Consider the following 24,871-nt stretch of genomic DNA (forward strand, 5'->3'; position numbering starts at 1 on the left):
ACAGGTCCCATGCCTGTAATCCCAATATTTCTGCCCAGTTCTGCACATGCTGCTCATACAATGTACCAGAGAATGCACTGGTGAGAAAGCTCCTGCTGTGTGCGTGCCCAGCTCCCTCTCATGACCGGCCTTTGTCAGACATATTTTACAAGGCACTGAGTAAAAGCCTAAACGGACCCAAGAGACAAATTAATTAAGAGCACATTTACTTAGCACCAGCAGGGGGTGCTCCTGTCCTCCCTTGCACCTGTCTCTGTGTCTGTGATTCTCACAGTGGCTGAATGGAGAAATAGAGATAGCTCTGCTTGGTTTCCTCCTCCCCTCTCCTTCTTTTCTGTGTTTGCTATGAGCAATTACTCTCCAGACCCCTCAGTTCCCACCATGCCTACTGCACGGAGTCTCTGCTAACAGGATGAATTGACAACACTGAGAAAAGCAAAATCAAGAAGCCACCGGCGAGGAGCGTCCAAGAGCCAAAGGGGCTTAGTTTTTGCCTTTTTCCATAGATATTCATAGATTTTTTTTCTTTTTATTTCTTATATATATTTATTTGTGGCCGTGAAGGAGCCATGAGCACTAGCCATGGGTACCGGGCATCGTGGTGGACCAATATTCTGCACCAGGTCCCGCACACTAATTTCCAGTTTGAAGTGGTGGACAACCAGTTTGCCCCCCAGGAATGGCCCTATCAGCAGGTAAGGTGCATGCTGGGGAATGAGAAAATTGGGTGGCAGAGCAGGGGAATGATCACACACAGCAGGTGGATTGGGGTGGGAAGAATTGCAGTGGATACAGGGGTAGGATGTGCATCTTGCAAATACAGCACTAGAAAGAGATACGCTTTTACAGGCACCATTATGGCACTCAAAAAATACCCAACATTTGATTTATTTAGGGAATTTCTTAACAGAAGGCAGAAAATGGCAATAGTCATAGTGTGACATTCCTGTGTTATTGTTAAATGCCATTGTGTCGGAATAATAAAAGAAACAGGGCAATAAAATTGTGATCATGGAAAGGCAAACAACCTCCATCACTCATAGCTGCTGCTGTACTACAACTCCCAGTAACCCCTCTGCAACTCAACAGCAGCCATAGTTCTGCCAACAAATTTTTCCTATGACAAGTTTTTTGTTATAACAGGATCTTTCTGTAATTTGGTTCTCCATACCTGAAGTCTACTAAAATATCTTTTAAACATGAATTAAACCCAATAGAATTGTTTTGCCTCCAATAAGGATTAATCACATCTTGTTTGGAATCAATTGCAAGGTACCGTTCTATTGTTACAGAGAAAAAGGAGATCAATTTTAAAAAATTGAGTTATTTGATTACAATGGAGTCTCTGGGGAATGGCCTTCCAAGAGTTCAAGGCTTTCTGGATCACTGGTTTCCAGATAATGGATCTCATACCTGTTTATGAATATATAACCCATGTATGGAAGGCAGCAGCCATAGTACAGAGTTACTGTTCTATGTATATAATTCATGTGATTTCGTTGTATAATCACATTTACTTTACAGTGCTATGCAATATGTTGGCGCTATATAAATACATGTTAATAATAAATAGTTATCTGCTATTACAGGTATAGAATGCTTAGGACCTGGGGTTTTCTGAATATGGGATTTGGTTCTCTATACATTAAGGGGCCGATTCACTTACTTCGAGTGAAGGATTCGAAGTTGAAAAACTTCGAATTTCGAAGTGTTTTTTGGGCTACTTCAACCATCGAATGGGCTACTTCGACCTTCGACTACGACTTCGAATCGAAGGATACGAACTAAAAATCGTTCGACTATTCGATAGAAGTACTGTCTCTTTAAGAAAAAAGTTCGACCCCCTAGTTCGCCATCTAAAAGCTTCCGAACTCAATGTTAGCCTATGGGGAAGGTCCCCATAGGCTTTCCTAAGTTTTTTTGATCAAAGGATATTCCTTTGATCGTTGGATTTAAATCCTTCGAATCGTTCGATTCGAAGGATTTAATCGTTCGATCACACTATTTGCGCTAAAATCCTTCGACTTCGATATTCGAAGTCGAAGGATTTTAATTCCCAGTCGAGTATCGAGGGTTAATTAACCCTCGATATTCGACCCTTGGTGAATCGGCCCCTTAGTCTGCTAAATACTGTATCATTTAAACATTAAATAAACCCAATAGGACAGTTTCGCCACCAATACGGATTCATGCAGCTTAATTGCCATCAAGAACAAGGTACTGTTTTATTATTACAGAGAAAAAAAAATTCTAAAAATTAAAATTATTTGCACTCTGGGATATGAACTTCTTGTAGTTTAGAGCTTTCTGGATAACAGGTTTCCATATAAGGTGCCCAATACCTGTAGTATATCATGTACAACTGAAACCTGTTTGGGACAAGTGATGCTCTAGAAGCCAAATACCCCACCTGTAGCTCTTGCTAATGTGACATCATTAGGGGACTCCTATACAACTTAATTCCATGGACCATATAACGTACGTACATAATTTGTACATATGACATCATTAGTTGCACAGAATTTGGTCCCTCATCAAAAAATAAAAAGGTTTGCGGCATGTTCTTTTTACCTTGTGGGGAAAGTTGGAGAGCGGGTTCTACAGCGAATGTAGGAACCCTATAAAGAGCTACTCTTACCAACTCAGAGAAGACTTTTCTTTCTTGTACTACAGACATGAGATGCTTAGGAAGAACACAAGTCACAGCAGAACCATCACTTGACTCTCACTGTCTAATGAAGTTTTATATTGATTTCCCATGTGGCATTTGGAATATCTTCCCCTTGATATGTGCAAATATGTCATGAACTGGTGGTATGTTATTCTTTCCTTGAAAATTAGTGATGGACGAGTTTGTCCTGTTTCGAATTCCGCGAATTTCCCGTGAAATTCACAAAACTGGCGAAAAATTTGCAAAACGGCCATTTTGACGCTGGCGCCAGCGTCAAAGTTGAATTAAAGTCAATGGGTGTCCGCTTATTGTCGCAACCGTTGCCAGCATTGAAAAAGCGGTAACACCAGCGGCGAAACCATCGCTGTCGTCAAAAAATATTTGACGCCGGCGAAATTTTCGCCATCGAAAATTCGCAAATGTATTCGCCACTGGCGAAACGGGCAAATTTGCCCCAAATTTGCGTCTGCCGAATAAATTTGCCCATCACTACTGGAAATGTAATGGGGTGATCCAGTTGCTCCCCGGCAGCCCATGTATGATGTGTAAAGAATGCTAACAAGGTCCTATCTTGTCCCACTGCTGTGTTGTGCATCCTACAGTAGCCTAGAGGCAGTGTCTGCTCTACTCTTGCAAATGGATATCTGATTTTATTTTGACGGTTGCTCTACAAGGGAAAAAAAACATGGATTATTAAAAACAACGCCAAGCAGCTTAGTGGAACAAATACATACACTGAACCAGTGATTCCCAACCAGTGTCTCGCAAGCAACATGTTGCTCACCAAACCCATGGATGTTGCTCCTAGTGGCCTCAAAGCAGGTGCTTAATTGTTTAATTTCAGGCTTGGAGGCAAGTTTTGGTTGCATAAACAGAGTATTTTGCCAAACAGAACCTCCTGTAGGCTGCCAGGCCACACAGCGCCTACCGAATTGCAAATCACGGCACTTATTTGGCCTCCCCAAGACTTTTTGTCATGGTTGTGTTGCTCTCCAACTCTTTTTACAATTGAATGTGGCTCATGGGTAAAAAAGGTTGGGGACCCCTGCACTAAACTACTGTCTCTTGACGAGCTGTTTGTCAACAATTGGATTCCATCTTAGATTCCTGCAGATTCTGGTAATTTGGCTTTGATATAGAAAGCTGCAGGACCAATGACTTTTCCTGGCTTGATACATTGGGGTATATTTATCAAAGAGTGAAGTTAATAGTGAAGTTCCGCCACTAGAGTGAAATTCCGCCACTCTCCATTCATTTCTATGGGATTTCTATAGGCGTATTTATCAAAGGGTGAACTTTCACTTCACCCATTGATAAATACGCCTTTCAAAATCCCATAGAAATGAATTGAGAGCTGCGGAATTTCACTCTAGTGGCGGAACTTCACTCTTTGATAAATTTACCCCATTGTCTTTATGTATTATTCTTTTTATAAATGCATGTTATTTACTTATTATTATACTGTTTTGTTAACTTTCTGTAGTGCAATATTTCAGGCACAGCAAGTGCTCTGCAGAGCTAATGATTTAAAAATCCCACCCTAATGGAGCTTCAAGCTGATCTTTTAGGTGTATCTAGAGCATTAGTTCTCAATTTTTTATACTTGTGAGCCACACTGAAATGTAAAAAGTGTTGGGGAGCAACACAAGCATCCTGGGGTGCCAAATAAGGGCTGTGATTGGCTATTGGTAGCCCCTATGTGGACTGGCAGTCTACAGGAGACTCTGTTTGGCAATACACCTGTTTTTTATACAACCAAAACTTGCCTCCAAGCCTGGAATTCAAAAATAAGCACCTGCTTACCGGCAAAACCGTTTGGGGGTACATATTGTATTTTTGTTGTTGTTTGTATAAAGTCCGTCACAGGCCATATCAATTTAGAGTGAATTTAATACTGTCACTTTGTAAATCCTCTGCTTAAGTGAAAGCCTCAAGGGTCTAACAGAACTGACAGATCTGAGATATTCCTGCTGAGGGCTGCATCTGTAGGTTTGTGTATATGGATAGAAGCCATAAGGGATTTGCAGGGGGGGGGGAGAATAATACGACTGAGTGGTTCTGAGCACAGGTGGCTTTGTCTTAGGAACAGGTGGATCTGTCAGAAGGACTGAGCTTCTCATTGATCCACCCAAGCCAAAAGAAACCCTCCACAGTTGCATAATAAAAATCAAAGCACAACCAATATATTAACCGTGATTTAATTCTAGGGATGCACCAAATCCACTTTTTTGGAGTGAAGATTTATTGGTTTGTGTTTACTTTTCTGACTTATGAGTTCATTGTTGAAGGATATGCTTCCTTGTTTCCTTACACAAGCCTAGCCTATGTATACTCTGTCCCTCAGTCAGGAAGTTGTATTCATTCACACAAACCCCCAGTTTATACAACTACTGTAGACCTCCTTGTTATTTCTAATAAGCTCAACTGGGGGTTTAGATACTGGGGCAGAGTGATACAACTTTCATCTGCAGTCTCGGCCAACCTCACATACCCATAGTGCAGCATTTGTCCCCATAATTCCAGCAATAGGTGGCCCTGAGCTGTGTCTGGCACAATTGCACCCCATCCATCAAAACAGGAACAAGTGCTTTTCCATTTTGCCTCAAATCTGGTGTGAGCTACATTCTCTGCCTTTTGGCTAAGATCAAGGGGCCGATTCATCAAGCTCGAGTGAAGGATTCGAAGTAAAAAAACTTCGAATTTCGAAGTGTTTTTTGGGCTACTTCGACCATCGAATGGGCTACTTCGACCTTCGACTACGACTTCGATTCGAAGGATTTGAACTAAAAATCGTTCGACTATTCGACCATTCGATAGTCGAAGTACTGCCTCTTTAAAAAAAACTTCGACCCCCTACTTCGGCAGCTAAAAGCTACCGAAGTCAATGTTAGCCTATGGGGAAGGTCCCCATAGGCTTGCCTAAGTTTTTTTGATCGAAGGATATTCCTTCGATCGTTGGATTAAAATCCTTCGAATCGTTCGATTCGAAGGATTTAATCGTTCGATCGAAGGAATTATCCTTCGATCGTTCGATCGCAGCATTTGCGCTAAATCCTTCGACTTCGATATTCGAAGTCGAAGGATTTTAGTTCCTAGTCGAATATCGAGGGTTAATTAACCCTCGATATTCGACTCTTGATGAATAGGCCCCTAAGTGTAGTACTGGGCCTTTTGGCTAGGTACCCCTTCTTTTGATCCTATGTGAATAAGGAGAAACACATGGGGGTAAATTTATAAAAGAGTGAAGTTCCGCCACTAGAGTGAAATTCCGCAGCTCTCAATTCATTTCTATGGGATTTTGAAAGGCGTATTTATCAATGGGTGAAAGTGAAAGTTCACCCTTTGATAAATACGCCTATAAAAATCCCATAGAAATGAATGGAGAGTGGTGGAATTTCACTCAAGTGGCGGAACTTCACTATTAACTTCACTCTTTGTTAAATATACCCCTTGGTCCTCTGGCTGGCTAAGATCAAGTATTGTCCCCCTGGGCCTTTTGGCTAGGTATCCGTTCTTATGATCTTCTGTGACCTGCGGGGACACTTGGGCATCAGTGCCCATGCCTTTGGGTAGGACTCAGAAAGGATGATTCAATATCATTTGTAGAGGCTGTGTCTATTCCAGAGCGTGATTTTCAAAAACAGCGTTTACATCTGATTGGTGCACCTCTTGAACCACCTGTTGGATCTACCACCATGTCCAAGGTTGTAGTAGCTTCAGGGTTCCCCAGGATCAGTAGGTGAAGCTGAGCATCATTCTTCAGCAGGACGGAAGCATTGGCAACCATATGGAACTGCAGGAGCTTGTTTGGGCTCAAGTAACCTAATTAATTGCATTGATATGCACTCTCTATTGTGTTACCCCTACAGTAAAGGATTTCTGATTTTTGTAATGTTTCCCTTGTTCTACCTGTTTTCCTCCTAATCAGAACACGGCAACTGCAACACGGCAAAACCCCTTAATACATGGATGGGAAACATTGTTTTAGGTTTCTACAGACCCCACCCTTTCCTGAACTCATACATTGCTAGCAACCCAGTGAAGGTATTAAGAACCATATTAAATGAATATTTAAATGCCAAGGATCAAGGAGCTGTGTTCAGTAAATAAATAAACAGTGTGGTGCCCCACTATTGTCATGAAACAACAGAGCAAGTTGCACTGTTGCCTAATGAGGCAGAATTTTAATGACTTAGGGGCCGATTCACAAAGGGTCGAATATCGAGGGTTAATTAACCCTCGATATTCGACTGGGAATTAAAATCCTTCGACTTCGAATATCGAAGTCGAAAGATTTAGCGCAGATAGTTCAATCGAACGATTGAAGGATAATTGCTTCGATCGAACGATTAAATCCACGAATCGAACGATTCGAAGGATTTTAATCCAACGATCGAAGGAATATCCTTCAATCAAAAAAACTTAGGAAAGCCTATGGGGACCTTCCCCATAGGCTAACATTGAATTCGGTAGCTTTTAGATGGCGAACTAGGGGGTCGAAGTTTTTTCTTAAAGAGACAGTACTTCGACTATCGAATGGTCGAATAGTCGAACGATTTTTAGTTCGAATAGTTCGATTCGAAGTCGTAGTCGAAGGTCGTAGTAGCCCATTCGATGGTCGAAGTAGCCAAAAAACACTTCGCAATTCGCAGTTTTTTTACTTCGAATCCTTCACTCGAAGTTAGTGAATCGGCCCCTCAGTGTATTTGTTTTCTATGGAATTAGTGCACACAAATATATGTTGTTGCCACATCTGTTTTGCTTTCTCATCCATCAACAAAGCATCTTATTGCTTTACATCGTGTTTTGCCCAGCTTAACAGCAGAGGAGGTTAGAAGTTATCCATCTATGCTCTTAAACTAAGTTCACATATGAAAGAATGATAGTGATTGTCCCTGTAGTGTTCTGACTCATGCACCATGCCAACACTGAAGGAATGCAGCAGTATTCTCTTTTCATTGATGGTGCTTGGAAGTCACAGTGGTCTCCGTGTGATGTCAATAGAACTGGGTCAGCTGGGTCACGCCTCAAGCAAAGCATTAAAGTAAGGGCCAATGGTGCTCCAGCATTGCACCACTATTACTCACTGAATTCATTAGTGACTTCTATTATTGATATTTTTTACTGCAGAGTGCACATTGCCCCAGATAAATACAGAGACTGAAAGAGATGGGTGGGTAGATAGACAGACAACAATACAAAGGAATGAGTGCTATACAGTAAATAAAAGATTCTAAACTAAAGTTCAGCACCAAGAATGGTTCTCCCGCTGTTTAGGGTGCGTCTCTATGATTCTGCACCAGTGAAATCTTATATAGCTGGTAATCTAATAGATAGCTATCACTTTGTCATGTAGCTGAAGTTAGTATAATAGAGCTCGCAACCATAATAACTATCCTGTTTCATGGGTTAAGAAAGGCCACAGAATGGAGGGCTATCGAGTATTTCAGACAGATATGGTCAGGTTACAGGTTTTCATGAACTGACCTGCCTGTTGAGTATCAGTGGTGAGAAACACCTGTAAGAGTTTTTTTTGCTACCTTGAGCAAAATCTTGGGAACAATTATCACCATTGCTTGGATGAATCCCTATTACTAACAAAAAGCTGAGTTCCGTAGAGCAAGTGCAGTTGCACACGTTTTGGTGCATCAGCCCGAATTGCTTTGGATGCAACTGGGGGGCCACATTTACACTGGAATTGTTAAGAACATGCTGCATTCTGGGTAATTGGTTTAAATTCTTTCATACCTGCCCAATGCCAAAAATGATGCCATTAAATTACACTATCTCAGACCCAACCCAACAACGAAGTCAATCGGACAAGTTTAGGCAAAGAAGAATTTCTGGTGTTAAAGAATTGTACAGGTATGGGATCTGTTATCTGGAAACCCGTTATCCAGAAAGCTCCGAATTATGTAAAGGCCTTCTCCCATAGACTGTATTTTATCCAAATAATCCAAATTTTTAATAATGATTTCCTTTTTTTCTGCAATAATGAAACAGTACTTTGGACGTGATCCATCTATAAGATATAATTAATACTTAATAAATAGTGATGGGCGAATTTATTCGCCAGGTGCGAATCCGTGGCGAATTTGCACGATTCGCCGCCAGCGAATAAATTCGTGAAACGCCCGCGAATAAATTCGTGAAACGCCGAAAAATTTGCCAGCGTCAAAAAAATTTTTCACCGGCATCAAAAAAAAAACGGCCGCCAGCGTCAAGAACGGCCGCTGGCATCAAAAAAACGGCTGCCGGCGTCAAAAACGAGACGCCGGAACCGTTTTTCGAATTTTTTGCCGTTTTGCGAATTTTCCCACTAAGAGAAACGGCGCAAATTCGCCCATAACTATTAATAAAGGAAAACTAGACTTAAGGTATGAAGATCCAAATTATGGAAAGATACGTTATCTGGAAAACCCCAGGTCCTGAGCATTCTGGATAACAGGTCCCATACCTGTAGCAAGTGTCAGTGCTCGGTGGTAAGAAGAATAATTTGCTCGGCTTGTAAGAAGATTAATTTGCATCATTGATCATTTGGTTAAAGAGGAAAACGATGGAAAGAGTTAAGCAAATGGAGTGGGTGAGTGAGAGGAAATCATTGTGGGAGGGGGAGATGGGAGAAGAGAGAGAAATTATGGAGTTTAATTTCAAGGTTGGCTTAGCAAGAAGAGTTTAAAGAAAAGTGTTTCCAATTTCTCTTCTGCAATCTAGTTTCCTCGTGTTCTTCTGGGAATCGACATATTTTTACAGCGGTGGTACTGGGCCACTGGCAGCTAAGTAACATCTAGCAGCAGCTGTCTTCATCAAGATATTTATTCAGAGTAACTAGCAGGGAACCCAAAGGATGGGTGGATGGGAGCATTGACATAACATGGCATAACTGTTCGCCGCATTTGAGGGGGTTAGCGAGTGATCTGTTGGGCGCAGCTGTCAGGCACAGCTGTGATTAAGGAATGGCACTTTTTCTAATAGGGGTTCTATTGAAAAACAGCTTAAAATTACCCATTTTGTTGACGGACATTAAGAGATATATATGTTTATGTGTATGTATATATGTTGGGAGCTGACCTTTGTTAGTTTAAAGGGATCCTGTCATTGGAAAACATGTTTTTTTCAAAACGCATCAATTAATAGTGCAACTCCAGCAGAATTCTGCACTGAAATCCATTTTTCAAAAGAACAAACAGATTTTTTTATATTCAATTTTGAAATCTGACATGGGGCTAGACATTTTGTCAATTTCCCAGCTGCCCCTGGTCATGTGACTTGTGCCTGCACTTCAGGAGAGAAATGCTTTCTGGCAGGCTGCTGTTTTTCCTTCTCAATGTAACTGAATGTGTCTCAGTGGGACATGGGTTTGTACTATTGAGTGTTGTTCTTAGATCTACCAGGCAGCTCTTATCTTGTGTTAGGGAGCTGTTATCTGGTTACCTTCCCATTGTTCTTTTGTTTGGCTGCTGGGGGGGGGAAAGGGAGGGGGGTGATATCAGTCCAACTTGCAGTACAGCAGTAAAGAGTGATTGAAGTTTATCACAGCACAAGTCACATGACTTGGGGCAGCTGGGAAATTGTCAAAATGTCTAACCCCATGTCAGATTTCAAAATTGAATATAAAAAAAATCTCTTTTGAGAAATGGATTTCAGTGCAGAATTCTGCTGGAGCAGCACTATTAACTGATTCATTTTGAAAAAATGTTTTTTTCCCATGACAGTATCCCTTTAACTGTATTCCTTTGCTCATGACCATGTTGCTAATAGCATGTCTTAGAAAACATACTTAGAAACAATTAACACACCTTCTACAGTTGACTTATCTTGAGATAATCTTGGGGTGGAACAAGAATGAGCGTAGTTTTGGGATGAGGCTGGAATGGGTGCGCTAGAAGGGGGTGGCTTGATAAAGAGCTGGTATAGCTCGAAACGTTGCCGATGCACGAATAAATATCATTTATCACAGAACAGAGTGCTGCTGCAGTTACTTCAATCCATGTGTGAGAACCTTTTGCAGAGAGGAGACAGCGTGCACCTGTGACTTCAAACAGTGATTGGTGTGAGTGTGGCTCTTTATCTTTGAATTGTATTGACTAGAAGGGGGTGAATGACACTTTTGAGGTAGGGTAGCATCTTCTATAAAGACGTGGCACATTTGTAAAGATTAGTGCATTTGAAATGGTTCTACACTATAAAGCTAAGCCTGGGAAAAGACACAGGCGTCCTGGATGTAGGACAATGTTTATCCTGTTGGCTCAGTAGTTTGTTGATATCAAGTCAGGCCTGCAACATTATTCATGCTATAAATGCTTTATAGTGTAAGCCTGGTTGTTGTTTACTTAATATAGTCATTTTTGTCCCAACGAAAAGATTCTCAAGCTAACACGTAATACCAATTATAGATTTTCTCTTGGAATAGAGAATAGTGTGGATCGGTAATTTCTGATTCAAGTCTGTTCTTAGTACCCAGGCACAAGAGAGTTAATAGGTTTTATTAGGGCAGTGTTGTCTGACATTGGAGGGTCAACCTTACTTCAGGACCCCATTTAGGTTAGAGATAATCAAACATTGCTGTATCAGCGATCTGTCAATGTTCCAAAAACATATTGGGGATTAGTGTTGAACTCAAAATCTTATTCACTTTCTACAAGAGCTAAAAGTCATTATCCCCATATCTTACACCAAGTGGCCTTCAGGCTGAGCAAACCCTGCCGCTGCTTCTGGATACAAAGGGGCACAGTCACTAATGGACGAAGCATTTAACGCTAGCGTTAATTCGCTAGCATAGCGCATTTTCGTTAATTCACTGATTCACTGACAGACACTGGCGTAAATTTGCTAGTGTTACTTCGCACCCTTACGCCTGGCGAATTTGCGCAATGGACGTAACTACGCAAATTCACTGACGCGTGCATTTTTCTGAACGCTTGAATTTACGCCAGACTTCCTTTGCCACCTCAGACCAGGCGAAGTGCAATAAAGTAGATAGGGATTGCTTCAAAAAAAGTTGAAATTTTTTCAAAGTCCCAAAAAACGCTGGCGTTTTTTCTTTTTTTATGGGTGATAGGCTGAAAAAGATCGAAAAAATTTTTGGGGCTCCCCTCCTTCCCCCCTACATTTCCTAACTCATGGCAACTTAACTATACAGTGGGCACATGTGTAGGGCAAAATAAAAATTTTATTTGATGTTTTGAAGGTTTCCCAGGCTTGTGTAGTGCTGCTACATATTCCTCCATTGTAACTTCAATTTGGCGCCGTATGCAAATTAACCATCGCTAGTGTAACTTCGCTTTGCCTGGCGAATTAACGCTAGTGCAACTTCGCAACCTTTCGTTTCCCCTGAGCGCAATTTCGGATTTTATTGAATTTGCGTAGTGCTGGCGAAAATTCGCCTGGCGAAGTGTGGCGAAGCGGACGCTGGTGCAACTACGAATCTAAGCTATTCACATTTAAAGTGAACTTTTTTTTTTTTTTAATTTGAATTAATCATACATTCTGGGCTTTGATCTTATTTTATGAATTTATTCCGATAACAAGTCATTATGACATCCCTCTAAATAATGCAATGTATTTGTGTTTGCTAACAGAGGGAATAATAATTGTGCCTTTGTGTCTCCTTTGAATGCTATCAGTAAAATGTGGTCTATTAGCTCATGCTCTCATCTTTGGTTAATTTTCTATGATTCCGCTTAATTTTCTTTTGCTGGATGTAAATCCCACACTGTAAAATGAGTGCTGAGAATATGACTCATAAAAAGTCACTTTCTACTCTGTAATGCTGAACTATGTCTGAAGCAGACAGCGAGGGCGATGACCTTGTGGAACTTGAGGAGAATCTGAGCTCATCCTTTGCTCGTTGGGTAGCGCAACTAAATATACAGAATGAGAGAGTGGGTGTTGCTCAGTGTGACTTCATGTAAATTGCATGCAAATCTCAAGGGTGCCTCAAGGCTATAATTCCAGCCCAAACAGTATGGATGCTATTTTTATTTGCTTTCATCTCTTGATGTTTGTTTACATTCCTCCAACTTTCTTTTTACGGCTGATGGCTAGTCTAAGAAAGACCCATACTGCTACCCAAGACTGAGGGGCCGATTCACTAACTTCGACTAGTCAACGTTCTGTCTCTTTAAGAAAAATCTTCGACCCCCTAGTTCGCCATCTAAAAGCTACCGAAATCAATGTTAGCCTATGGGGAAGGTCCCCATAGGCTTTCCTAAGTTTTTTTGATCGAAGGATATTCCTTCGATCGTTGGGTTTAAATCCTTCGAATCGTTCGTTTCGAAGGATTTAATCGTTCGATGGAACGATTATTCCTTCGATCGTTCGATCGAACTATTTGCGCAAAATACTTCGACTTCGATATTCGAAGTCGGAGGATTTTAATTCCCCAGTCAAATATCGAGGGTTGATAAACCCTCGATATTCGACCCTTGATACATTTGCCCCTAAGTATACCTGTCTTGATTGGATAATCTTGATTGGAATAATCCTTCGATCTTTCGATCGTACTATTTGCGCTAAAATCCTTCGACTTTGATATTCGAAGTCGAAGGATTTTAATTCCCAGTCGAATATCGAGGGTTAATTAACCCTCGATATTCAACCCTTTGTGAATCGGCCCCTGAGTATACCTACTCAAGACATAGGGGCCCATTCATTAAGTTCGAGTGAAGGAATAGAAGAAAAAATACTTCGAATTTCGAAGTCTTTTTTTGGCTACTTCGACCATCGAATGGGCTACTTCGACTACGATTTCGACTTCGAATCGAATGATTCGAACTAAAAATCGTTCGACTATTCGACCATTCGATAGTCAAAGTACTGTCTCTTTAAGAAAAAACTTCGACCCCCTAGTTCGCCACCTAAAAGCTACCAAAGTCAATGTTAGCCTATGGGGAAGGTCCCCATAGGCTTGGCTAACTTTTTTTGGTCGAAGGATAATCCTTCGATCGATGGATTAAAATCCTTTGAATCGTTTGATTCGAAGAATTTAATCGTTCGATCGAACGATTATTCCTTCGATCGATCGATCAAACTATTTGCGCAAAATACTTCGACTTCGATATCCGAAGTCGAAGGATTTTAATTCCCCAGTCGAATATCGAGGGTTAATTAACCCTCGATATTCGACCCTTGATACATTTGCCCCTAAGTATACCTGTCTTGATTGGATAATCTTGAATAGATCTTAGTATTCCTTTAAACTGGGCAAGTTGCCCAACTGTCATACTTTTTGGCCTATCATTTAACTGTCATGTCATTCTGTAGCATCAAGATGGCTTTTCAACAGATCTATTGTTTAACATGTGTATAAGGCAATTAGTTGACTGAGATGGAGCACATTTCACACCTCTTTCGTTCTTGCCATGGAATTTGATTACTTGGCTATAGATATTACTGGGCCCCACATCAAGCTATTTTTCAGGCCCATAAAAAGGCTAGAGGTTGACCTGTTTTACCAATATTTATTTAAATTGTACATGAATTAGGACCTCGTGGGGCCCCTATACCAACTAGATCCCCCTGTAGCCCCAGGGTCTGCTTCCTCTGTAGTTATGCCCCTGCAGTTGTTCAAAATGATCAAACAATAGCGGGCAGACCAGCCTATGAGGTCCTTGATCTGGCAGGAAAATCAAACCTGTCCAAGATCAAGTTAAACTGAAGAAGCCTCGGATGAGTGGTGAAACATTTTCAAGAAAAACTCTAAATGTTCTGTTGCCTTTGATTTAATTCTACTAGATACTGGATATCATGACCTGGATAAATGAGAATCTTCATAGACATAGTCTGATCAAGATCTGCCCGATTTCGGTCTGGGTGGCCCGTCAGAGAGCCCCATACACTGGCAGATAAGCCGCTGAATCAGTCTAAAGTACCAGAATTGGCAGCTCAACTCTGCCCGTGTATGGCCACCTTATATTTTCTGGCTATCAACAACCTTTCCTCAAGCTTGAGGAAACGCTGTTGATAGCCTGAAACGTTGCTGTATATCTGTCCAAGAAAAGCCCTTTCAATAAAGGCTTTTTAAGAAAAATGTCATTGCCTGGTGCTGTCTTAATGAAAAGTGTGTTTCAAGTTCAGCTGGAAGTGGCGGCCAGAGACGTTCACCTTACTAACTTGCACAGGCCCGGATTTGCGGCAAGGCCGCATAGGCCCGGGCCTAGGGCGGGAATAAAATAGGGGCGGCATGCCGCCCAGCCGCATTATGGGGACGTGTGCGTCCCCATTCAATTACAGCTTTTTTTTGCCGGCGCGCTGGGAAGGGGAGGTGTAGGTGGGCGCTAGGACCGCACGGCCACCTGGTCGGACCGCGCGGCCTAGGGGCGGCCGGCAATGAAATCCGGCGTTGAACTTGCATCCTGTTGGGGAGTGCTGACTTCTTATCCTTTGTACACCTTATATTGTCTGCCAGCTTGGCTACTTTTGAACAAGTCATACGCCTATTGGTCTCTATACTGGGAAAAAACAAAAGCTTCCTTGATCAATAGCTGATCAGGTCTTGGTCGGATATCTGTCAAAAAGACTAGAAAATACAGTCCAGCAGGAACAGCAAGGCCATGGATGCAGTACTCGCCCAATAGGATTGCATGGACCCCATGTGTGGTCCTATCACTGACAATCCAGTCAGACCTGCTCCCCATAGACGCGACGATTCTTCTTGCCGAACGACCGATTTTAGCGAAGTCCGACCAATCCTTCGAAATTATTGTGCGGTTAGTGGGATTCGAGCAATTGTACAGCTTACGATTTTTCGGCCGACATCTGTCAGGAAATTGATCGGCCAGGTCAAAAAATCTTTATCGGTCCCAAAGACCAACAGTGCAATGTATCTATGTTTGCAGGGCCAAGCAGGCAGCTCCCCTTTGTTTTCCTGGCAAATTGGTCTTTTAGTTGATGGTCAATTCGTACGATCGTTCCGAGAAAATCGCGGTCTCACGATGAGGATCTGATCTTTTAAAAATCTCAACATCTATGGCCAGCTTTAAGTGGAATGGTAATGAAGTGGCACTAAGTTACACCCAGGAGTTCTTGCTGAATACATATACGACCTCAAATAAGAGGCACTAAATCAACATCGAGTGCTGGACTTATGGAACCCAAACTAGTATCCACATGACGTTGTTGTGCTCATGTTACAACTTTCAACTATTTCTTAAAGGGTTTGTTCACCTTTACGGTAAGTTTTAGTATATTACAGAATGTCCAGTTCCTAGCAACATTGCAATTGGCCTTCATTATTTATACTTTAGAGTATTTCACTTGTGACTTGCTCTTTTGCCTCTTTTTAGCTTTCAAATGGGGGTCACTGACCCCTTGTTAAAACAAATGTTCTGTAAGGCTACAAATTTATTGTTCTTGCTACTTTTCATGACTCGTCTGTCTATTCCTGCATCTCCTATTCATATTCCAGTCTCTCATTTCAATCAGTGCATGGTTGCTTTGGTACTTTGGACTTTACCCTAGCAACCAGATTTCTGAAATTACAAACTGGAGAGCTGCTGAATAAAAAGCTAAATAACTCAAAAACTACAAATAATAAAAAATGAAAACCAATCGCAAATTGTGTCGGAATACCACTCTCTACATCATACTAAAAGTTAACACAAAGGTGAACAATCCCTTTAATAGCCACTATTTACCATACTTACCAAAGCAACTCTAGGACTACATTGGTCCTTATTTATAGTCAGTGGCTATTTATTTGATTTCAATCAATGCATTGCAAGTATGGAGCACAATGGGGCAGTTATAGTTGTGTATGGTTTTTCTTAATGGGGGTGTTTGGAACTTGCTTTGCTCAAGCATTTCATCATCACCAGTCAAAGTATTGGTTCATTATTATATATGGGTAATACAGGTATGGATAACAAATCTTTCCGTAATTTGGATCTTCATACCTTAAGTCTACTAGAAAATCATGTAAACATGAAATAAACCCAATAGGCTGGTTTTGCTTCCAATAAGAATCAATTATATCTTAGTTGGGATCGAGTACAAGCTACTGTTTTATTATTACAAAGGAAAAAAAAAATATTTAAAAAACAATTTGGATTATTTGGATGAATTGGAGTTTATGGCAGAAGTAATTCTTGCTGAGCAGAGGACAGGTCCTACTCAATAACAGTATTTATTATTACTTAGTTCTGAAAAACCGGTTACGGTGACTTTTTGAAAACAAAGCAATTGCTAAACATGAAATAAACCCAGGATAGAAACATTTGGATATATTGGTGGTGAAACAGAGAAGCAATGCAGTGTGCCAGTGTGAACAATGTATGGTCCCACACATTTATTTCACTCGGCTTTTTAGTGGCTTAAAAAAAACTATAGCTGTAATAATAATACAATATAATATATTGTATATGTACAATAGTCCATTATTTTTCCTTGGTTTCTGTATAATGGGTTCTGTATATTGTCCGGTGAGTAGGTTTCCTTAGGCAAGAAAACCGAATATAATAAATATACTAAATAACTGAATAAAGGTCCACTTTTTATTATCTAAAATCAAGGATAAATATGTTCCTTATCCTTCCCACAGGGAACAGGATACAAGAGGGGCTCCCTCCGGAGCATTCATGCCGTCTCTCTGGCTCAGGGAGTTCAGAGGATCATGGCTTTGGGTTTAGCATGTTAAGCTCCTGCCAAATCATAGGATTTTCCTTAATCTTTTAACATTTTTCCTGAGAATACTGTTGAGGAATATGACACTGCCAGTACAAACCCCTACCCTTGCTGTGTTATCTTGTGTGCAGATACACTCACATATAATTGGCGATGGAAATTCCTTTTTAAAAAATGGTATATCCTTCTATGTGTTGCATAGTGATATGTCTTGCTTCGCACGATGCATTTTATAATTGGAATGTGCAATTTTCAGCGATGGCAAAACTCATGGAAATGAAGTGCAACTTAAGCTCCCCATAGACGCGACGATTCTTCTTGCCGAACGACCGGTTTTAGGGAAGTCCGACCAATCCTTCGAAATTATGGTGCGGTTAGTGGGATTCGAATGATTGTACATCTTACAATTTTTCGGCCGACATCTGTCAGGAAATTGATCGGCCAGGTCAAAAAATCGTTGTCGGTCCCAGTGCAATCTATCTATGTTTGCAGGGCCAAGCAGGCAGCTCCCCTTTGTTTTCCTGGCAAATTGGTCTTTTTAGTTGATGGTAAATTTGTACGATCATACGATCGTTCCGAGAAGATTGTGGTCTCACGATTCTGATCTGATCTGAATCTCAACATCTATGGCCAGCTTAAAGGCCCCTATACATGGACCGATAAAAGCTGCCGACAGACCGAGTTGGCAGTTTATTGGCCCATGTGTGGGGCCATCCGAAAGTCGGCCACATTTTGATCGGGCAGGTTAAAAAATCTCATTGGGTTTAAGATTAAGCTCCATTGTACCCCTTGTAATTAATTTAATTATTCATGATATTTGAGCATAATCTAATTCTTGCACTATTAAAGCCAATGGACAAATTTGGTGGCAAAGAATATCTGGTGTGAAAAGTGGTGTAAAATACTATGTAAATGGCAAAATCAGTCAATGGAGGGATCCACACAGCTTTTCCCAAGCTACAATAACAACACAATTACCTAAATCATTACACAGCTTGATAACCATGCGTTGCTCAGTATATTGTAGCATTAAATTGCTCTATAAACTTTGTTTGAGATGCTTTTATCTCATCTGTTCTCCAAATAGCTTGGGGGGCATTACTTTCAACTTGTGGGAATGCTTTACAGAATGAGCTTGATATTTAGTGCTTACTTGTTAAATACAGGTATGTTATCCAAAATGCTTTAACGGGGGGTTTTACAGAAAGGGATCTTTCTGTAAATTGGATCATCATGTTTTAGGTCTTCTAAAAAAAATCATGTAAACATTAAATAAACCCAATAGGCTGTTTTTGCCTCCATTAAGGATTAATTAAATCTTAGTTGGGGTCAAGTACAAGCTACTGTTTTATTATTACAAAGAAAAGGGAAATAATTAAAAACAAAATACAAGATTTGGATAAAATAGAGTGTATGGGAGACAGCCTTTCTGTAATTAGGAGCTTTCCAGTAATGGGTTTCTGGATAACGGATCCCATACCTGTATCTTAGTTGGGATCAAGTGCATGGGACTGTTTTATTATTACAGAGAAAAAGGAAATCATTTAAAAAAAATGTGGATTATTTGATGATAATGGAGTCTATGGGGAAAATGTACTAAAGGGCGAAGTGACTAACGCTGTTGAAAATTCGCAAATTTACCAACGGTCGCTGGCGTACTTCATTAGCGAAGGAGATAGACTCTAGCGGTACTTAGCTCCCTAACGCCAGGCGAATTTGCGCTCTGGCAAATGGACGTAACTACGCAAATTCACTAAGATGCAGATTTTACTGAACGTTACCTCTTGGGCCAGACTTGCCTTCGCCACCTCAGACCAGGAGAAGTGCAATAGAGTAGAGCAGAGTTCCTAAAAAATAGTTGAAAAAAAAACACTGGCGACTTTTCCTTTTTTCGGGGATAGGCTGCAAAAGATTGTAACATTTTTGGGGGTAATCGGCTTTCCCCCTACATTTCCTAACATATGGCACATAAACTATACACTGGGCTCATGTGTAGGGCAATATAACAACTCTATTTTATTTTATTAAGGTTTCCTGGGCTTGTGTTGTGTAATGTATTTGCTGCAACATATACGTCCATTCAAATTTATAATTTCCCACCGTATGCAAATTAGGCAACGCTAGCGCAACTTCGCTTTGCTTGGTGCAGTAACGCTAGCGCAACTTCGCCAGCGTTCGGCGCCCTGGATGCAACTTTGGATTTTATCGAATTAGAGTTGTCCTGGCGAATCTATGACTGTCGAAGTGTTGCGCTGTGAGCGAAGCCATCACTGGCGAATTTTCGAAGGTTAGTGAATTTGTCCCTATGAGAGATGGCTTTTCCGTAATTCAGAGCTTTCTGGATAATGGGTTTCCAGATAATGGATCCCATACCTGTATACATAAGATTTGGGTTAATCCTTCCTGATTATCTAGTGGGCATATTATGGTTAAATAATAATATATACAGGATTGAGTGTGATAGGGATGAATAGTTAGCTTCTGTGTGAAAAATAGAAGGGGGAAGGGGATTCAAGAGATAAGGCAACCAGTGGTGCAAAAAGCATTGATCTATTAAGTTAATTGCAATATATGGATATTCTGTCAACTAATGGACTTCTACACCTGAAAGATTTAATTTGCTGAAGAACCTCTAAAGACATGGAGCTCGTATCTTATATCTCCTCAAGCTTCTGTCTGCGGGAAGAATTTATAGAATAAAGCTTTCCTCCATTATCACTCCATTTTTCCCAGCTTGAGATGCAGTTTATCCAACATGCTGGTAGTAGAGTTTGGCAGTGAGTGTGGAGGCACCATGCACCGTTGTTCTGCTGGGATGCACTGGAGGTGTCCTCTGGACAAACTGGTGTTACTTGGGTGGACCTGTGCTCTTCACACTCCCATTTACTGCTCATGGTGCTGTGGTGGTTAGCACTTATTAAGCCTGCTCTCATTTCTGGTGGAGTCACTTGAAGTCTATGATGACTTTTAATGGATTCCAAATTGCATGTACCGAGTTCATAAAGTCTGACCTAAGGCACATACAAATGAATGGCAGATGTATGAAGCATCTTGAAGTGGATAAGTAACAAAATGTAGGGGGTTATTTATCAAGGTCTGAATTTATCTCAATATCGGCTGCTACAAGCTCCGATCTAAGCCGTGCGGGTTTGTAACGCTTATTTATTATTACATTTTCCTGAAAATTACCTTTGCCGGAAAAGCTCATATTTTCACGATTTTTTTGTGAATTTTCCCCGAAAGCTCCAAAAACATTGTGAAATTGAAAAATCAATGGGACTGTTCCCATTGACTTTTATCCAACCTCGACAGGTTTGAGATGCCGTGTTTTTATATTCTGGCTTTTTAGCCCTCGGGGTTTAATAAATTACGAGAATTATTTTTTTTTGAAAAGCCTATTATAGCACAAAAAATCACAAATTTTTAGTAAATAGTTTAGTAAATAACCCCTGTAGTGTTTTGATGAGAAGGCAGAACCATATACTGATTAGTAGTGATGGGTGAATTTCTATCGTTTCGCTGATAAATTCGAAAAAAATTTTTTTAAATAAAATCGATTTTTAATAAATCACAAATTTTTCAGAATTGATTAAATCCAGAGGATGGAAAAGTCTGAATCAGAAAATCCGGCATCTCAGACCTGTCGAGGTTGCATATGTATAATGGGAGAAGTCCCAATGATTTTTTCATGTGCGCTGGGTTTCGTGCAATACCCCGAAGTTTTCAGGCAAAAAGCATAAGAAATCTGAGTTCTTGGGTGAAAATCTGAAATAATCAGAGTTTTCGGGTGAAAAATCCCAAAAAATCGTGAAAATTAATTTTTTTCCTGCAAAGCAAATTTTCGGAAAAATTTAATAATAAATAAGCGTAAAAAACCTGAGCAGATTTGATTGGAGTTTGTAACAGAAAATCTGAAATAATCAGAGTTTTCGGGTGAAAAATCCCAAAAAATCGTGAAAATTAATTTTTTTCCTGCAAAGCAAATTTTCGGAAAAATTTAATAATAAATAAGCGTAAAAAACCTGAGCAGATTTGATTGGAGTTTGTAACAGAAAATCTGAAATAATCAGAGTTTTCGGGTGAAAAATCCCAAAAAATCGTGAAAATTAATTTTTTTCCTGCAAAGCAAATTTTCGGAAAAATTTAATAATAAATAAGCGTAAAAAACCTGAGCAGATTTGATTGGAGTTTGTAACAGAAAATATTTAGATAAAATCTGACTTTGATTGATAACCCCCTATGTTTGATATTTTTAGGCATTCTGCAATTGCCTTTCATTTTTTATTATTTGTGGGTTTTGGAGTTATTTCGCTTTTTAATCAGCACCTCTCCAGTTCGCAATTTCAGCAATCTGGCTGCTAGGGTAGAAATTACTCTAGCAACCCTGCATTGATTTGAATAAGAGACTGGAATATGAATAGAAGAGGCCTGACTAGAAAGATGAGAAGTAAATTCATAAAGTAGCAAGAACAATAAATGTGTAGCCTTACAGAGCATTTGTTTCTTAGATGGGGGTCAGTGACCCCCGTGTGAAATCTGGAAAGAGTCAGAAGAAGAAAGAAAATAATTTAAAAACTATAGAAAATAAAAAATGACGGCCAATTGAAAAGTTGCTTTGAATTAAACATTCTATAACATACTAAAAGTTCACCCTTTTGAGTCGTAAGCCTGAGAATTATAATTTGTACGGCCACCAGTAACAGGGTCAAAAACATTTATCAATCTGTATTTCCTAGTTCTAGTTGCATACGTGTATACGTAATTCAGTGTTGTATCCTCATAGATGACTTTTCAGGATGTGCAGGAAATGCATTTCTGTCAATGGATTCGTCATCGTTAACTTCCTTATCAAAGGGAATCATGTAACGGACGCATGAAAGTAGTGGACCTGGACAATCGCTTTCGCAATGAATATAGTATAAATATTAATTAGACTCACAACCTCAGGCTTCCCCCATCATTTAGGACTTGCTGATAGGCATGAGTTAATTTTTGCGCTGCGTTTTGTCACGGAAATGACACCCATAGATTTCAATAGGAGAAAAAAAAATGTTGCGCTTAATTAATTAATTAATTTGCCCTAAGAGAAATTTGTCGAATTTGTTTTGACGAAGCAAAATAGGTTAAATTCGCCCATCCCTACTTGCAGAGCTTCGGCGACCCAAAAACCCAATGAAAACAAACAACTGCCCTTGAGATTATGCTCGATGTTTCTCAAAAACAGCTGCAGCCCAGCAGGTTATATAGGAATGTTGTATCCCAATGAGGTCAGCATTAACAATCAACTCAATATTTACTAGTGTGACCCCATTGTCTGTGTTATAAGGGATGTCACTAAGCTGCATGACTAGGAAATACGGTCTCTGGAATTGGTCACATAATGAGGCAGATTTTCTAAAGGGCGAAGAGAAAATTTCGCTAGCATGACGTTTTTTCGGTACTTCGCCGATTTACTAACGGTCGCTGGCGTAATTTCGCTAGTGAAGGAGATAGACTCTAGCGGTACTTCACTCCCTAACGCCTGGCAAATTTGCGCTCTGGTGAAGGGACATAACTACGCAAATTCACTAAGATGCGGATTTTACTGAACGTTACCTCTTGCGCCAGACTTGCCTTCGCCACCTCAGACCAGGCGAAGTGCAATAGAGTAGATAGGACTTCGTAAAAAAATTGTTGAAAATGTTTTAATTTCCAAAAAAATTCTGGCGACTTTTCAAAAGAGCATAAATTTTTTCTGGGGTAATGGCTTCCCCCCTACATTTCCTAACATATGGCACATAAACTATACACTGGGCTCATGTGTAGGGCAATATAACAACTTTATTTTATTTTATTAAGGTTCCCCGGGCTTGTGTAGTGTAATGTATTTGCTGCAACATATACGTCCATTGTACTTTAACTTCCGGCCATATACAAATGAGGCAACGCTAGAGCAACTTCTCTTCGATTGGCGCAGTAACGCTAACACAACTTCGCCGGCATTTGGCGCCCTGGACGCAATTTTAGTGAATTAGCATTGTCCTGCCGAAGTGTTGCTCTGTGAGCCAAGCCATCGCTAGCGAATTTCCGGAGGTTCGTAAATTTGCCCCAATGTGTTTACTCTCCCGACATAAACAGGCAAGGGGACCTCGTTTGCAGGAGATCTGCCTGGCAGCTCTAAATGAAATGATTATGATGATTTGACTTTTAAGATTATGGTTTTAAGATGAGGGCTTAACAATAGAAAGAACTTCTATTTATGGTGTCAGTGCTAAAATGTTTCCGCCATCTGTGAAGCAGAAATACAGTTGCGAAGATGCAGCAGATTAGAAAAGTCTGTAAAAAAAGCGAAACTAGGCCAATGCTACTAGTGAATAGCTCTATACCATATACTGAATAAATCCTAATGCTTCCAGTCATGTTGGTTGCCATGGAGATAATGGCCCGATTTCTTTACTTTATCTTTTATTTTTAATTCCATGTGTCTTTTAAAAAAAACAAGGAATCAGTCAAAGCTTCTTCTCCGAGTGGCAGTGAGGCCAAGAGAAAGAAAAGCAAAAACCAAGGATTTTATAAGGTAAACTCGAGATTTGTATCTTTAGATTAAAGTTGGCCATTTATATAAAGATCCATTTCTCAAATGAACAGATCTTTGTCCAAACAGACCACCCACATTTTGGGACAAATTTAGCTGATCTGAGCATTTTGCCATCCGTAAACTGAATCATATAGAGGGCCTGTGCTACCATGAGACCTTTAGGGGAATATATGTTCTGCAAGATCCAATCTGTTTCTCCGACTACCAATCTGGCTGACCAATAGCATTGCTAGAAGGGCTTGGCACTGCTCTTTAGGATTTGGAGCTCTAAGGGTGGCCATACACTGGCAGAATAAAGCTGCCGATATTAGTCCTTAAGGGCAGACACGCTGCTATTTCGGGAGATTAGTTGCCCATTGACAAATCACTTCTTCTTCGGGCGACTAATCTCCCTGAACTGCCTTCCCGCCAGCTCGAAGGGCAGAGAATTTGTCTCTGCCCTTAGACAAATTCGGCATCTTATCTGCCCGTGTAGGGGCGTTCTGACGGGTCTCCCAGATCGATATGAGGCCAAAAATCATCCAGATATCAATCGGGCGGGTTTGATTTTTTTTGCGACTGAGGACTGCATTGGCTAGTTGATGCGGTCCTCGTGCCCATTTCTTTCTTTTTAATCGGATCGTTTGGCCCTAAGGCCGAATGGTCGGGTTTACCCAATATCGCCCTGCCTTTGGTGTGCATATCAGGTTAAGATCTGCTCTGTTGGCGACTTTGCTAAACAAGTGGATCTTATCAAGTATGGCCACCATAAGGGTTTTAGTATTTCTGCTGTTGCCCATCAAAACTGGTTCATTAATTGTTGACTTTGTGATTTTACATTAGAAGCACTAATTTTATGTATATACAGGTATGGGACCTGATAACCAGCATGTTAGGACTTAGGGTTTTCCGGATAAGAAGTCTTTCCCAAATTTAGATCTCCATACCTTCAGTCTCCTAAAAAATTGTTAAATAAATAAACAGGATTGGTTTGTCTCCAATAAGGATTAATTAAATCTTAG

At 40.4% G+C, this 24,871-nt stretch overlaps 1 protein-coding gene across 2 annotated transcripts in view; it reads left to right on the forward strand.

The window, feature by feature from the left end:
- The first annotated feature begins 306 nt into the window (after positions 1-306).
- Positions 307-24,871, forward strand: part of ttyh1.L (tweety family member 1 L homeolog) — a 91,385-nt gene continuing 66,820 nt past the window's right edge. Inside the window, exon 1 of one of the 2 annotated variants that reach the window (XM_018224552.2) lies at positions 307-695. In XM_018224552.2, coding sequence (XP_018080041.1) covers positions 570-695 — 126 coding nt within the window. In that variant the 5' untranslated portion in view covers positions 307-569. 2 annotated transcript variants of the gene reach the window in all.

Source organism: Xenopus laevis, chromosome 7L, assembly GCF_017654675.1.
Source record: "Xenopus laevis strain J_2021 chromosome 7L, Xenopus_laevis_v10.1, whole genome shotgun sequence".
In the NCBI taxonomy this organism is placed as follows: Eukaryota; Metazoa; Chordata; class Amphibia; order Anura; family Pipidae; genus Xenopus; species Xenopus laevis.